We start from the raw sequence: 17,682 nt of genomic DNA on the forward strand, positions 1-17,682 counted from the left end.
TGTCTAGTAAATTAATTGAAATGGCAATATACAGATATGTATGTCTACTTGAAATAGAAGTTTCAAATTACTATGTGATTGGTTGTATTCTGTTCGATAAAGATGTATTTGAAAGGTCTCTTGTGGTACAAAAGAAAAAAACTTTACATGTGCTTGTAACATGTAAATTATCGGTCTATGGCACGTGGAAATTTAAATACGTTAGAAAGGAATAAAAAATATGTATTAAAACCTTAGCACTTTAAGCCTTTTTCAGATTTCTTTCTTTAAACCGCTGTGTGTCGCGTGAATCGTCATAGATTATAAGACTTTAAAGTTTGTGTTGTAAATTCGCTGACATCTTTCACTTACTTTGAGATCCGAATAAATTTCTAAGACTACTGACGTGAAAAATGCCGTATAAATGATATTCGGTGAAGAAGTGTTGAATCTACTCAAGTGTTAACGAGAAGAGCTTGTATTTCTGTCGAAAATTTATATAGGCCTATGCTGACCACAAAGACTGGCTTCTTTGAAGCATTGAAACTGTATTATATACTTACCATCCAAAAGAAAAACTGACCTGGTTTAAAATAATTTAAAGAAAAATATTCGTCCTTATCCAACAAAAACTTATGGTTCAATTTCCCCTTTCCATAAAAAATTAAGAAAAAATGTCACTATTTTATACTTTAAAAATTAATTTATGAAGTGTCGATCTTTGTCACTCATAGATTTACACACAGCGTAACACGTACGTAGAAAGAAAGTTTTACGCATCAACTCCATTAGGCCTAACAATCTATCTAGTCATACATGCTTGTTACATTGTGCTTGCTGCTTCCTAACGGTGACTGTTACTGAGTGTTAATTATTTTTCTTTATTTTACATGTTAACAATTAATAATACGAGTTGGTAATATTTTTACTGTCTCAGTTACGTATATATATTAAAATTTTGTAAGAAGTGCAGGTCTATGAGTGACAAAGATCGACACTTCATAAATTAATTTTTAAAGTATAAAATAGTGACATTTTTTCTTAATTTTTTATTATTAGCTTTTCTTACATCTGGAAACAACAAGCCTTTACTGATATTGAGTAAGTTATAAAATTTTAATTATTTCATTACATTTTATTTAAATTTGTAAATTTCTACTAACCCCTTCGTCCTTTAAAAAAAAAGATAGGCAGGCTAGGCCTGTAAGTTTAAATTTCACATAAAACATCTAAAATTAATTTATTTCCTTTTATAACAATTCTACAAACTTAAACATTTGTACTGTGTTGTAACTTCTTTTAAGCCTACTTACAAGTGACATTAAAACTTCTTTAATACAAACCAATTTGTACACATCGACTTAATAAGCACGACAGAGACACAAATCTAAATATTTCGCGAGGAAAATTGATTAATTCAACTCTCTATCTTGAAAAACCCTACAATATTTACAATTAACTGGTATTCACAATCGCGTTTTGAATGCACAAATAAAAATGACGTCATCTTAGAATTTTCCAACGTTTTAGGTTTATTTTACTTTGGTACGCCTCCGGGAAACAAATAAATTACAACATAAAAGTGTAGCTTAGAACATTTCTTTTGTGTTAACACGAACAGATATGATTCCTTAGTTCTGTGTTAACCACTTACCCAGCTTCTTTTATTATGATATCACGAATGTCTGCTTATAACCCACTAATAACTCAGTGGCATCAGTCCAGTTGTTTCACTAATAGTGAATATACAGTGACCTATCAGATTATAGGATCATAATTGCAGTTGCTTTAATAAATTCAGTGTGGCATCGCCGACGAAATACGCATCGAGATGGTATATACAGATCGTGATTTAACAGGTCCAACGGTAAAACCAAGTCCATTATTTTCTTAGAAACAATTATAACAAAACAATATACAAAAAAAAATCGTATTATATTGCCACTTTTGTGATTTGAAAGAATCTTATTACACTTATAATTTTCATTCTCCTTGACAGTTTATATCTACAACCGCAACTGATTTTCCTACTGCATTCAGTTATAACTCTAAGCCATCTATGTTTCAAATGGCATTAAAATATGTTTATAATATTATCTGTGAAACTGAAATAGTGTTATTTATATCACTCTCAAGGTAAGTATTTTTAAGCCTTTTCTAACTGGCTGACTGTATCACACGATTGTTAACAAAAACCTGAAGAAATATTAAAATCATATTTTGTTAGTTTAAGCGCAATATACAAAGTTAAATATTCTAAATTTGTTTTTAATTGTTATGACACTTCTAGTAAATAAGACGCTACTGAAAGCGCAACTTCTTAGTTTATATATATTAGAAAAAACAGGCTTATTTCGAGAAATAAAAATATATATATATATATATATATGGTTTAACATTATTAGATTATTTCTAGTTGAAATATGGTGAAAACTGATACTGACCTTTGTTCGTCCCAGAAGTAATGCGTCCATTTCTCCCTGTGGTTGTGCCTGCCCTACGTCGCTTGTCAGTCTTTTTGACCCGTTTTGTGAATGGTCCATGGATTACCTAGCCATTTAAAATAGACCACAGCCAAGGAGGGACTGTGCTCATTTCACATTATGACGTCACCGTCAGACATCTTACAAACTGAAGACTCTCTTCAAAATATGGGTGTCCTGGTAACTGTGGCGGCGTTATCCAAATGACAATCTAAATAACAATGTTTATTTTTTATAAACACCTAGGCGTGATAAGTAACATTCAAGTTAATTATTTACATTTCCTTCAGTAAAATGATCATGCACTTGCTAACACTAATCGTTTTTTTAAGCCTGAACTTGTATATTATTTTTAAAGAAAAATTATAAAAATAAAACATCTACAGATACATTTGTTACTTCTAAAGAACTCCTTTTGATGATGTGACGTCAATGGTCATTCCAGTTTATTTATTTGTTTGTTTCTCTTTTGCGCTGTTGTCAATATCTTTCCAATCCTAATTTTGTGTGTGCGTGGAAATGTCTTACAGTTCCTACGCTTAGCGAGGTATTTTCACACACATTTTTATTTTTTCTTATCTTAAATTGGTGTTTAATTTTCTACTTACACGAGTTAATAAAACGTTAATAACAGACAGACGTGGAACATATTTCATACTTAAGTTGTTTCAAATCGCAGAAGAAAAACACCTAAAATGTTAATTATTTTGTCACTGTATAAAAAGTTGCCTTTTTCGTTTTATTACTTTTATGTTCGCATATCCGAGTGGACAGAGAGAGACCTTTACTCTCAAAGACATTTGTCTTTGTGCGCGTGCGTGCTTGAGTTTTTGTTGAAAATGCCATTCCAGGAGAGCTATCGCATCTTTACTGTATATCGATTAAAGATAACGAAGTTGGCTGTTTCAGAGAGGTTTTAGATTTCTCTACTTGTGTTTTCTTTTCGAGTTACGTTACATAACTTTCATCGAACATCATCGGCTTCGACTTTTACAAGTACCTTGTAATTTTACTTGTAATTTTACTTGTAAAATTACCTTTTACAAGTATAAGTGCAACTTAATATTCGAAAATTCAATTTATATCTTTTTAAAAGTTTTTTTTTTTTTTTTTTTTTACGGTGAGCATTTTGTTTTTTAAATAAAAATATATACCTAAAACCCAGGTCATACATAAATTTATTATACACGCAATACAGTCTTTCATATTTTCTTATCTACGTTTAAAGTATTTTATTAGAATGCCAATATATCATGAACAGTTATTTAAAACCCATGCTAGCTTCATTTCTTTTTTGGTTGTTAAGTTTTAACTCTGTGAAGATACTGTGCTATAGTTTATATACTATACGAACAACAGCTAATAACACATGACCAAGTGGTTAAAGCACTCGACTCGTAATCTGAGAATCGTGGGTTCGAATCACACCAAACATGCTCGTCCTTTCATCCGTGGGGGCGTTATAAAGTGACGGTCAATCTCATTACACTAAAAGAGTAGCCCAAGAGTTGGCGTTGGGTGCCAATGACTAGCTTCCTTCCCTCTAGTATTATACTGTTAAATTAGGGACGGCTAGCGCAGATAGCCTTCGTGTAGCTCTGTGTGAAATTCAAACCAAAATTTCTAATTAACACGTAATAAAATTGAAGTACAGAGAGAGAGACTACGTAACATATAATAAGTTTGAAATACAAACTGAAACTGTTTAACATGTGACCTAAATATATTTCAAACGATAGTAATTCATCCACATGATTTGGCTGATATACATAAAAACCTGCACTACCCGTGATAGGCTTTAAGTTGAATTAAAACTAATACACGCGTGTGATATGATGAAAACGGCAAAAGCACAAAAGAAACCTACATGCAATTACATTATTAAAAAGTTGCTCCTCGAGTGGCACAGCGGTATGTCTCTGGACTTATATCTCTAGAAACCGGGTTTTGATACACGTAGTGGGCAGAGCAGAGATAGTTGATTGTGTATCTTTGTGCTAGTTTTCAAACAAAATAAATATTTACACATAATGCAACTGATGTTCACAACACGATCACTTAATGTATCTTAAGTTCAGAATAATTATATAAAAAAAACACTTAATGACAAACACCCTTGAATATAATCCAGTTATAATTCGTGATGACGGAAAACTCAGTTGAAGGGAAAATGTATCTCAGAACGGCTGGTACGAGTGTTAACACTTTTACTAATAAAGCAGAGAACAACGTTTCAGCCTTCCTAGGTCATCTTCTGGTTAACAAAGAGAGAGTTTTCAACTGACCTTTGCCGAGTACATGTCTTAGGTATAAGAGCATAGGCGGGTAAGGGATTGTAGGGGACGTTGCAGTATATGTTAGGTTATTTCTTAGTATAGGTATGAAGGTGTTTCTTTATATTGGTTTTAGGTGTTGTATAAGTGGGGCTTTTTTGGTTTTGCGTTTGTTTATATTTGTTTCCCTACTTAGTATCTGGGTATTTTTTATTGTTATGTTGTGTTTATTTGATTTGCAGTGTTCAAAGACGTGTGAAGGTGTGTTTTTGTGTTCTTTAAATCTGGTTTCCATTTTTCTGCTTGTTTATCCAATATAAAAGTCGTGGCAGTTATCACATTGTATTTTATAAATAATGTTGGTGTGGTGTTTGTCAGTGTAATTTTTACATAGTATGGACTTTAGTTGTGTACCTGGTTTATAAATAAATTTGGTGTTTGCTGGAATGTTGTGTTTTGTTATAAGTTTGTTTTTCCAAATTTTGGTTATTTTTTCGCTGATGTTGGGAACGTATGGTATGCAACAATTTAAAGTTTTGTAGCTTGTTGTATCTTGAGATTTATTGTTGCTGACCGTATTGTTGATCTAAGTGTATGTGTATAAATTTTTAATTGATTTTGGAGGAAATTTGTTGATGTTGATAAAGTGTTGTTTTATTTTGTTGATTTCATTGTTAATTTTAACAGGTGAACATAGTTTCATGACTGTGTTTATTTGGTTTATTAATATGTTCAGCTTCTATCTTGTTTCATGTGCTGGGTCCCAGAAAATGTATAGTCCAGTATGAGTGATTTTTCTGTGAATTTCTGTTTTGAATTATGTATCGGTTCTTGTAATCTTGAGGGTAATAAATACTATTTGGTTAGTTTTTTCATGTTCACAGATGAACTAAATGTTGAGGTGTATAGAATTAATGTGATTGAAAAAACTAAGTATGTGTTCTGTAGATGTAAATCTAGCAATTGTATCATCAACATACCTGTACCATTATAGTGGTGGGTGTAAAGCTGAATTGATCGCTTGAGATTCAATCTGTGTCACGAAACGCTGTTTTATACTTTATTTTAATAACAGGTTTAACACCCATATCAGCCTTCTTGATATATATATATCCTGTTACAGTTAGATATACAGATATGATACAGTTTAGGTCAGGAGAAATTACGTCACGTACAACTTAAGACACAGCAGAAACCTATAACGTAAATAATACAATTAAAGTCTGCGATAAACCCCTTCTCATGTGAGACAGTCTTGTGTGACACAAAATAAATAGATAAAAATACTTAACACAGTTGTCGTCGGAAGGAAAGTAACCCAAACATGAATCCAGTTCCTGGAAAAGCTAATGCATCGATATAATTCATGTGACATACACCTAATTCCGAAATTCTCCAGAGATCCCTTTTGAAAACCAAAGCGCTCTGAAAGGAAATCAACACACCCCAGGGAATTTTGCTTTTATCGAGCTCAATACGAAACTTGTAAGTTGGTATGGCTTTCAATGGAGACGAATTGTCTCATGTTGTTCCAGCACAAGGTATAAAACAGAAAGCACAGACTATAAAATCTTACCAAAATAGACATATAATAGATTTAAAAAAATATGTATATTCGGAGATTTTTCTTCTTCCTTGGGATTAAAGAAACACTGACAAAAACATGTTTATACACTACAGTATCAACTGATTTACTTATGTATGTAATGATGTGCAAAACATAGAACAAGTGAATTAGATTTTAATTTATAACTGCTTTTTGGTAATGGATTAAACGTAAGATTATTTCTGTGTTCCTGTTTTCCTGAAAGTTTGCTCGATCTTACCGTAGTTTATTGTAAACTCTCTCTCTAGTTCTCTGTCTATATGTATATATAAACAAATTCTCTTTCTCTCTACACTATTTATATAGATATAAATCCGTAACACCAGACTTATGTTAATATTAACATTTAGAAGGTAATGGCTTTGGATGGTTTGTTTGATTTATTTTTAATTTAAATAAGTACACATGAAGAAGCGAGTGCAGTACATTTAAAATAAATGAATAAAAGTAAGACAAAACCTGCGTGTATAAATGGAGTGAGAGAGGTGTATACGGAATGTAAAACCGACCTCACTGACATATATGGCTATGCACGTGTGTGTGTCATGAACGTCTCTAGCTGTTAAGTAGTCACGTGCAACCTGCCTGAACAGGCCGCGCATTCTGTTAACTATCTGTTTGTATTTGCTTATTTTGGACAAAAGCAGTGGAGAAAAGCGCTTTCCGAGTTACTTTTGGAGGATACACCATGAAAAAAGAACTCTCAATTGGAGAAAGTGAAACAGAAGCATAATAGATCAGAAGATAATCTGTTTTGAAACATAGTCATGTAAATAAGGTTTTGATATTTCTATCTGCTATCGTCGTCGGGTCATGTTCTGAAACATAGTCATGTAAATAAGGTTTTGATATTTCTATCTGCTATCGTCGTCAGGTCATGTTCTGAAACATAGTCATGTAAATAGGGTTTTGATATTTCTATCTGCTATCGTCGTCAGGTCATGTTCTGAAACATAGTTATGTAAATAAGGTTTTCATATTTCTATCTGCTATCGTCGTCAGGTCATGTTCTGAAACATAGTTATGTAAATAAGGTTTTGATATTTCTATCTGCTATCATCGTCAAGTCATGTTCTGAAACATAGTCATGTAAATAAGGTTTTGATATTTCTATCTGCTATCGTCGTCAAGTCATGTTCTGAAACATAGTCGTGTAAATAAGGTTTTGATATTTCTATCTGCTATCGTCGTCAGGTCATGTTCTGAAACATAGGTATATAAATAAGGTTTTCATATTTCTATCTGCTATCGTCGTCAGGTCATGTTCTGAAACATAGTTATGTAAATAAGGTTTTGATATTTCTATCTGCTATCGTCGTCAGGTCATGTTCTGAAACATAGTTATGTAAATAAGGTTTTGATATTTCTATCTGCTATCATCGTCAGGTCATGTTCTAAAACATAGTTATGTAAAAAAGGTTTTCATATTTCTATCTGCTATCATCGTCAAGTCATGTTCTGAAACATAGTTATGTAAATAAGGTTTTGATATTTCTATCTGCTATCATCGTCAGGTCATGTTCTAAAACATAGTTATGTAAAAAAGATTTTCATATTTCTATCTGCTATCGTCGTCAGATCATGTTCTGAAACATAGTTATATAAATAAGGTTTTCATATTTCTATCTGCTATCATCGTCAGGTCATGTTCTGAAACATAGTTATGTAAATAAGGTTTTCATATTTCTATCTGCTATCGTCGTCAGGTCATGTTCTGAAACATAGTTATGTAAATAAGGTTTTGATATTTCTATCTGCTATCGTCGTCAGGTCATGTTCTGAAACATAGTTATGTAAATAAGGTTTTGATATTTCTATCTGCTATCGTCGTCAAGTCATGTTCTGAAACATAGTCGTGTAAATAAGGTTTTGATATTTCTATCTGCTATCGTCGTCAAGTCATGTTCTGAAACATAGTCATGTAAATAAGGTTTTGATATTTCTATCTGCTATCGTCGTCAGGTCATATTCTGAAACATAGTTATGTAAATAAGGTTTTCATATTTCTATCTGCATTCATCGTCAAGTCATGTTCTGGAACATAGTTATGTAAATAAGGTTTTGATATTTCTATCTGCTATCATCGTCAAGTCATGTTCTGAAACATAGTTATGTAAATAAGGTTTTGATATTTCTATCTGCTATCGTCGTCAGGTCATGTTCTGAAACATAGTTATGTAAATAAGGTTTTCATATTTCTATCTGCTTTCATAGTCAAGTCATGTTCTGAAACATAGTTATGTAAATAAGGTTTTGATATTTCTATCTGCTATCATCGTCAAGTCATGTTCTGAAACATAGTTATGTAAATAAGGTTTTGATATTTCTATCTGCTATCGTCGTCAGGTCATGTTCTGAAACATAGTTATGTAAATAAGGTTTTCATATTTCTATCTGCTATCGTCGTCAGGTCATGTTCTGAAACATAGTTATGTAAACAAGGTTTTCATATTTCTATCTGCTATCGTCGTCAGGTCATGTTCTGAAACATAGTTATGTAAATAAGGTTTTGATATTTCTATTTGCTATCATCGTCAGGTCATGTTCTAAAACATAGTTATGTAAAAAAGGTTTTCATATTTCTATCTGCTATCGTCGTCAAGTCATGTTCTGAAACATAGTTATGTAAATAAGGTTTTCATATTTCTATCTGCTATCATCGTCAGGTCATGTTCTGAAACATAGTTATGTAAATAAGGTTTTCATATTTCTATCTGCTATCATTGTCAGGTCATGTTCTGAAACATAGTCATGTAAATAAGGTTTTCATATTTCTATCTGCTATCATCGTTAGGTCATGTTCTGAAACATAGTTATGTAAATAAGGTTTTCATATTTCTATCTGCTATCATCGTCAGGTCATGTTCTGAAACATAGTCATGTAAATAAGGTTTTGATATTTCTATCTGCTATCGTCGTCAAGTCATGTTCTGAAACATAGTTATGTAAACAAGGTTTTGACATTTCTATCTGCTATCGTCGTTAATTCAAACTTCCATACAATTTTTGTTAGGATTTTAAGTTGCTGGATCTACATTATCAGGCTACTAATCGTAAAATAATTGGAAACTTCTTTCATAAGTATGTTATACGATGGCAAAATTATAATTAAGAGAGGAGATGTATGCATAAAGATAATATAACTGATTATTTACTTAGGTATAAAAATGAGAAATGTAATGTGATTAAGAATCAAAATGTACTGATATAATACTTATGTAAAGATACGATATGAAACATTAGGTGATTTGATCGTTTACGTAGGGGTAAAGATGAAAACGATGAGATGATTAGATTATTTATGTAGTGGTCAAGATGAGATAGATGACATGATTAGATTATTTATGTAGTGGTCAAGATGAGATAGATGACATGATTAGATTATTTATGTAGTGGTCAAGATGAGATAGATGACATGATTAGATTATTTATGTAGTGGTCAAGATGAGGTAGATGACATGATTAGATTATTTATGTACTGGTGAAGATGAGACAGGTGACATAATTATATTGTTTATGTAGTGGTCAAGATGAGGTAGATGACAGGATTAGATTATTTATGTAGTGGTCAAGATGAGACAGATGACATGATTAGATTACTTATGTAGTGGTCAAGATGAGATAGATGACATGATTAGATTATTTATGTAGTGGTCAAGATGAGATAGATGACATGATTAGATTATTTATGTAGTGGTCAAGATGAGATAGATGACATGATTAGATTATTTATGTAGTGGTCAAGATAAGACAGATGACATGACTAGATTACTTATGTAGTGGTCAAGATGAGGTAGATGACATGATTAGATTATTTATGTAGTGGTCAAGATGAGACAGATGACATGATTAGATTATTTATGTAGTGGTCAAGATGAGGTAGATGACATAATTATATTGTTTATGTAGTGGTCAGTATGAGACAGATGACATAATTATATTATTTATGTAGTGGTCAGGATGAGACACATGACATAATTATATTGTTTATGTAGTGGTCAGTATGAGACAGATGACATAATTATATTATTTATGTAGTGGTCAGGATTAAACAAATGGCATAATTATATTATTTATGTAGTGGTCAGGATGAGACAGATGACATGATTAGATTATTTATGTAGTGGTCAAGGTGAGGTAGATGACATGATTAGATTATTTATGTAGTGGTCAGGATGAGAAAGATGACATTAGATTATTTATGAAGTGGTCAAGATGAGAAAGATGAGATGATTAGATAAATTACGTATGGATCAAGATGAAACAAATGGTTTTTTATTAGAATATTTAAACAGCATCAAGATAAAATGACATAATAATTTACCCAATTTGGAAATACTAAAACCTACCAAAAGTAATCAGTCTTAGACAATGTTGGCTCAGAATACTTATAATCAATACAACACCTCTTCTCAGTATAATTATATTTTTCCAAACGTCATCCTGAACTTCTATAGTTAATCTTCATTTATTACAGATCGTATTTCGATGCTTTTTGATCTCTATTTCATTAGTTTATTTTGATCAATTGTTTCAACATTAGAAAACATAATATTTTTATTACCAGTTCCACATCAGTACCTTTAAAGATTATTTCTTACGGCTGTGCAACTACAGGTTATTTATCAATGATAATATAGACGATTTATGGATTATTGCGTTCCTTGTTCGTTAAATTGTTTAGCTATACATGACTTGATAATTATAAAGATAAGAGTTGGAGGCTTCAAGCATATCATGTAAAAATAATTCCCTTGTAACAATTAGGTTAGACCTAGAAGAGTTGAGGTAAGTGATTGCTCTGAGACATTTCGTAACGCGACAATGCTAATTTTCTTAATGGTTTTACGTGAGATCTGTAGTAAATGTCTAATATTCATTGTGTGTTTGTTTTGTTAATTATCGTACAGACGTTTTACTAGAGCAATTTATCAAATTATTTAATACTTTTAGAGCTCTGTATTAATAAGAGTGACTAGGAGGTAATTTATATATTTTTTTTTTTGAATTTCACACAAAACTATCTGTGCTAGCTGACTCTAATTTAGCAGTGGAAGACTAGAAAGAAGTAGTCATCACCACCCACCGCCAACTCTTGGGCTACTCTTTCATCAACGAATGGTGGGATTGGCCGTTACTTATAGCGCCCCCACGGCTGAAAGGGCGCGCATGTTTGGAGCGATGGGGAACCTGGCCATGACGAGACCGGTTAGGAGATGAATGTATTTTCATGTTTTTATTACTCTACGTTTATTCAAATACAGATAACTAAACATGATATTCTAAAAAATAAAATTATTTTTATAGTGTTATTAGCAAAGGTTTAGGAAGTTCTGAGGATTTAGAAAGGCAAGATGCCTTCGATTAGTTGACATAAACTATTACACAAAAAAGAACTGGGACTAAAAATTATAAGATAAAAACCTTTCTACATACATAACCATATAATAATTTCTTTCTTTATTACCCTTACGACCAATTGAAAGGGGAGGAATTCTGATTAGTCATAACAATTACAAATTGTTAAACCACGTAAGAATTACACTACGTCTCTACAATATCTAGTTGTGAAAAATCGTTGATTATGGTCATATAACCAATAAGTAGTAACTGTAGTGACATTTTCTTTCATGATAATAGTAGATACATTTTTATGAATGTTTGTTGACGCTGAATTTTTAATAAGATATAATTCAACAGAGAATTTTATAAGGCACATAAACTAAAGGAAATATTGTACTATAACGTGTGTCATCGGATAATTCTTAGCATTTCTTTTATACTCTGGATAGAACATTTAAAACCTCATTAATTACAATAAAAATAACTGAATATTAAAAAACTGGATTATTTCTGATGAAATTCATAAGCGCTTCTAGCTTTAAGCAATGAGAAAACCTCAGTACATTAAAACTTTGTAAACGGTAAGTTAAAGTGCATATGAATATGCATCTTTACTTAGACGTAAGTAGAAATCCTATAGACTATCAAGGAAGAACAAAGAGAAATTTTTAGCCTAAGAAATGTAGTTATTATTTTAACCTTTACTTATCATGTGTTTTCATGGTAAGCCTAAAACTTGTGTATATAAAACCTGACATTTTCTATTTTTATTGTAACTCTTGTTCAAATTCTTTATAAGTGATACGCTAGCTTTTATGTTGTAATTATGACAAAAATATCTAAACAGGTTGTCCTTCTTTCATCTAAATATATAATTGTTTCTTCAGTCTGTGAAGATGTTGAGTGAAGAAACAGAAGTGTGAACTTTGTCTCTGTGTCGTGTTAGAAGTGTGAACCTTGTTTCTCTGTCGTGTTAGAAGTGTAAACCTTGTTTCTGTGAAGTGTTAGAAGTGTGAACCTTGTTTCTGTGAAGTGTTAGAAGTGTGAACATTGTTTCTGTGAAGTGTTAGAAGTGTGAACATTGTTTCTGTGAAGTGTTAGAAGTGTAAACCTTGTTTCTGTGAAGTGTTAGAAGTGTGAACCTTGTTTCTGTGAAGTGTTAGAAGTGTGAACCTTGTTTCTGTGTCGTGTTAGAAGTGTGAACATTGTTTCTGTGAAGTGTTAGAAGTGTGAACATTGTTTCTGTGAAGTGTTAGAAGTGTAAACCTTGTTTCTGTGAAGTGTTAGAAGTGTGAACCTTGTTTCTGTGTCGTGTTAGAAGTGTGAACATTGTTTCTGTGAAGTGTTAGAAGTGTGAACATTGTTTCTGTGAAGTGTTAGAAGTGTGAACCTTGTTTCTGTGTCGTGTTAGAATTGTAAACCTTGTTTCTGTGAAGTGTTAGAAGTGTGAACCTTGTTTCTGTGAAGTGTTAGAAGTGTGAACCTTGTTTCTGTGAAGTGTTAGAAGTGTGAACCTTGTTTCTGTGAAGTGTTGGAAGTGTGAACATTGTTTCTGTGAAGTGTTAGAAGTGTGAACCTTGTTTCTGTGAAGTGTTAGAAGTGTGAACCTTGTTTCTGTGTCGTGTTAGAAGTGTGAACATTGTTTCTGTGAAGTGTTGGAAGTGTGAACATTGTTTCACTATAGTGTCAGAAGTTTGAGCCTCAATCTTTTCTCAATCTATTTTCAGTTTATTAACGTAACTTATACATAAGATACTTGTATATAAACTAACACTGATATATAAATATAGTATATCTACTTATATGCTCAACAAATGTTTGTTATTTAAAAATAACAAAACAAATTAAACTTAAAAAAACATTTTGTTATATTTTTTTATTCTGTGGATTTTTTTGTTTTTGAATTTTGCGTAAAGCTACACGAGGGCTATCTGCGCTAGCCGTCCCTAATTTAGCAGTGTAAAACTAGAGGGAAGGCAGGTAGTCATCACCACCCACCGCCAACTCTTGAAAATCTATACAGTTTAGTTTCACCTGTTAACAGCAATATTGACGCTGGCTGTGAGTTCGACACTACAAGTATGGTAGCCAAGATGTTGTAATAAATCAACATGTTTAGGAAATCAGAAAACTTATTATCTCTCAGGTTTTTTTCTTTATTCGTGCATCAATACAGCCTCCAATGGTTTAGCGGTAAGTCTGAGGGCTTATGACGCTAAGAATTGAAGTTTGATACCCATGGTGGGCACAGCGTAGATAGCACTTTGTGTAGCTTTGTGCGTAACATCAAACAGGCAAACAACTACAAGGCATTAATACGCGCTATAGACCAAAGTTAAATGGAAAAGTTTCGAACATAATTGTTGAAAAACGTGCCAGAAGTACCTTCATTCAGTCAGCATGAAAAAAAATAAAAGAAACTCGAACGGCATAAACGTTCAGCCTCAAAGAAACTGCGAAATATTTCAAGAAGACTTGTCGTCGTTTAGCTGACTTCACTGGTTCTAATATGACGAGTTGGTATCTGAAGAACTCCAACACGAAGCACATAAAGGACGAAACGGGTGTATTGATTTCTTTAGAAAGGTTCGTTTTTGTTCTATTTTATTATTTCCGATACAATCGTGAAACTGATAAAAAACATGGTGGTATATACCGAGAATTCGTCGGGTGTCGGTTATTAATGATTGTCCTGAAAAAAAAATGGACTTAACGAGTTTGGGAAAACCATAAGGTGTGCAGGACATGTCATTTAGTCAACTGCTGTTACCTTTTCTTTACCGCTACAAGTTTTTATGTAAGTCTTACGATGACGACCAAACGAAGAGTTCCGTTATACATAGATTGCGATTTTAACCGGGAAGACAGTAAATACCTTGATTTTTACTCTACTTTTTCGACGATTACACATAATTTTAACCTTTTTGATGATTCACAACTTATCACTTGTGAACACATGACTGTGTTAGGTGTTTAAGAGAGAGGTTTTGAGAATAACGGACGTAGTTTTATAACGTTTTTCTTCAAATATTTTTTGTTATTATTAAGGTTTAGAATCAGTTATTTTAGTTGGATTTGTTACAATTTAACACTTTTATGTTTTATTATTGAAAACAGACCTAAGCCTAAAGTTACGACGTTAGTTTTAATACAAGTTCGTTAGGCTTAACAAAGTGTTGTTTTGTGATAGTAATACTTGGCCATAACATTTTAGTATCAGAAGTATAACATTGAAGTATTAGATAAAATAAATAATTATTGGCATCAGCTAAGTAAGAAGGAAAATATTTACCTCAAGAATAGAAATTACTGTTTCTGTTTTGTTAGGTTCTGAGAATTTAATGTTAGTATGTTATTTAGATAAGCAGAGAGTTACGTATAAATAGTTACATGTTGCACTAATACAAATATTATATTATCTAATATATCCACCTAATAATAGTGTACTTAATGTAATTTACTCCATAGTTAATATATCAAAAATAAAGAATAAAGAGTAATAAACTTCCATATGATTAAATATTAAGGAGATATGGTAGAATTTATAGAATGTCAGAACTGAATTGTGCTTGAAAATCTTAGCTCGATCAAAAATGTTTTTAAAAAAGGCACAGAAAGGTAAAGCACACAACAAATGCAAAACGTACTTATCTGAGGATAAGTTGAGGTGTTTTTTTTTTAAGATTGTGCTATTAGGAATAAGGAGTAGCAAATAAATAGCATAATTTAAGGCCTCTCAGTATGCCTGCAGACTTACAACACTAGAAACCGAGTTTCAACACACGTGATGGGCAGAACACAGATAGCTTTGGGCTGAACTACAAAGGAAACAAACATATTTTAAAAGAACAGTATTAAGTTATGATAGGGGTTGATTTGGAAAATGCTGATTGACAACACTGGTTTTTAAAAGAGAATAGTAATAACAAAGTTAGAAATATAGAATGAATAAATGTAGATCCTTGGCTGTTTAGGATGACGTATGAATTGAAGAAGAGGTTTACCGATCATTATGTATTGATGATATTATTAGAATTAGTTGTAGTGAGGAGCAGGACTTAACTGCCAGATCCCAAACCAGAAGTTATTATAAAGTGTACTTTAGTTTCTGGTAAAAAGGTGACGAACAAAAGGAACTTGTAAATCAGGATAGTTACTTTGAAAGTTTGTTTCGTTATTGTTATTAAACACAAAGCTACACTATGGGCTACCTGTGCTCTGTATACCACGAGTATCGAAACCCGGCTTCTAGCGTTATAAGTGTGCTGCACCGCTATGAGGCAAAAATATAAAAAACAACTTTTAGAAGTTTTGGGATAGATACATTGCTGGTCAAAATCGTAAGGCCAATGAGCATAAAGAAAAAATATGCACTTTGCGTTGTTAGACTCAATCACTTATTTGAGTAGAGCTTTGAAAGATTAAAATAAGAAAAGGGAAAATAAAAAAAATTTTTAACATTTAATAGGGAAAATGTGAACACTATGAAATTAGCCTAAATACCAGCTGGTCAAAAGTTTAAGACTATACCAAAAAGAAATCCTAAACAGGGTAGGAATTGCCCAACAAGAGGTCTCAGTAGCGAGTTCACGGCCGTCATTGGGAATAACTTCAAAAATTCGCTTTGACATGGTCGTTATAAGCGTTTGCAAAAGGCTGGCTGGAATGTTATTCCAAGTGGTGAAGATGGCTGCACGATGATCATGCACTGTTTGGAATTGACGTTCATTTCTATAGACTTCCCTTTCTATCCACCCCCAAACATTTTCAATGGGATTCAGTTCGGGCGAACACGCTGGATGGTCCAAAAGACTCACGTTATTTGCCATGAAAAGGTTCTTTGTCCTACGGGCATTGTGGATTGCAACGTTGTCCTGCTGACCATCTGGACCATCCAGATTAAATTTTTTTCACCAGAGAACAAAACTTTCTTTCGCTTTTCTACGTCCATGTTTAGCGCTTCTCAGCAAAGTTTAACCGAGCTGTTTCTTGGTGTGGAAGGAGGTGTGGCCTTTGAAGACGTTTACGGTTTTTAAAGCTTTTCTCGTAGATACCGTCTTATTGTTCTTGAGCTGCATTCTGCGTCCATAAGGACCTTAATCTGGTTCGACGATCGGCTGATGTCTTGCAGGACAACCCGTTGAATCCTCCTGCTCAACGCCGACCAAATATTTTTTTGCCGACCACTTGAAATTCTCGTTCCGTATCTTTCAGGGTCTTTTAAGATATTTGAAACAGCAGTTTTACTACGCCCAATCTCACCAGCGATGGCACGTTGAGAGAGACCTGGCTTTTGCAGCTCGACAATTATGCCACGTTCAAACTCTGTAAACGTTTTAGCTTTTGCCATGTTTTTACCCAATGTAACACGGGAGATGTCAGTGGAAGATGTTGACAATACTAATGCTTGAACACAAATGACTAAATTTCGTTACGTGTTTACCGATTAACGTTTCGTTTCAGTATGGTTTTAAACTTTTGACCAGCTAGTATTTAGGCTAATTTCATAGTGTTCACATTTTCCCTATTAAATGCTAAAAAGGTTTTTATTTTTGTTTTCCCTTTTCTTATTTTCATCTTTCGAAGCTCTGCTCAAATAAGTGGTTGAGTCTAACAACGAAAAATGCATATTTTGTCTTTATGTTCATTGGCCTTAAGATTTTGGCCAGCAGTGTATATATGTACGGCGCTTTGGGAAGTGCCCCCTTGGCTAGACATAAGAATGAATTAATCATCAAGATGTAACAGTTAAATAAAATATTATTAAGAATATTCTCAGAGAAACAGCTGGGTTGGCTACACTCATGTGATAATTTCCAGAGTAATGGTGAATTATATACTACAGGTAGGCTCTAAACTGAGCAGGTTAAGTAGTAGGATGTTTAAGACAGTTTTAACTAAAGTAATGAAACCTACTGAATTTTGATGAAATATTAATATTTATGTATAACGTTTGTCTTATTATTGTCAGTGTTGTTTGTTTAAAGTTAGACACAAA

The 17,682-nt window shown here is 32.7% G+C and overlaps 1 protein-coding gene across 1 annotated transcript in view; it reads right to left on the reverse strand.

The window, feature by feature from the left end:
• LOC143244137 (dipeptidyl peptidase 4-like) overlaps positions 1-17,682 on the reverse strand; it is a 334,696-nt gene that overhangs the window by 279,942 nt on the left and 37,072 nt on the right. Inside the window, exon 2 of the mRNA XM_076488283.1 lies at positions 2,424-2,673. Within this exon, the coding sequence (XP_076344398.1) occupies positions 2,424-2,522 (99 nt within the window). The 5' untranslated portion in view covers positions 2,523-2,673. The remainder of the gene's footprint in view (positions 1-2,423; positions 2,674-17,682) is intronic.

The sequence above is a fragment of the Tachypleus tridentatus genome, chromosome 1 (assembly GCF_004210375.1).
Source record: "Tachypleus tridentatus isolate NWPU-2018 chromosome 1, ASM421037v1, whole genome shotgun sequence".
In the NCBI taxonomy this organism is placed as follows: domain Eukaryota; kingdom Metazoa; phylum Arthropoda; class Merostomata; order Xiphosura; family Limulidae; genus Tachypleus; species Tachypleus tridentatus.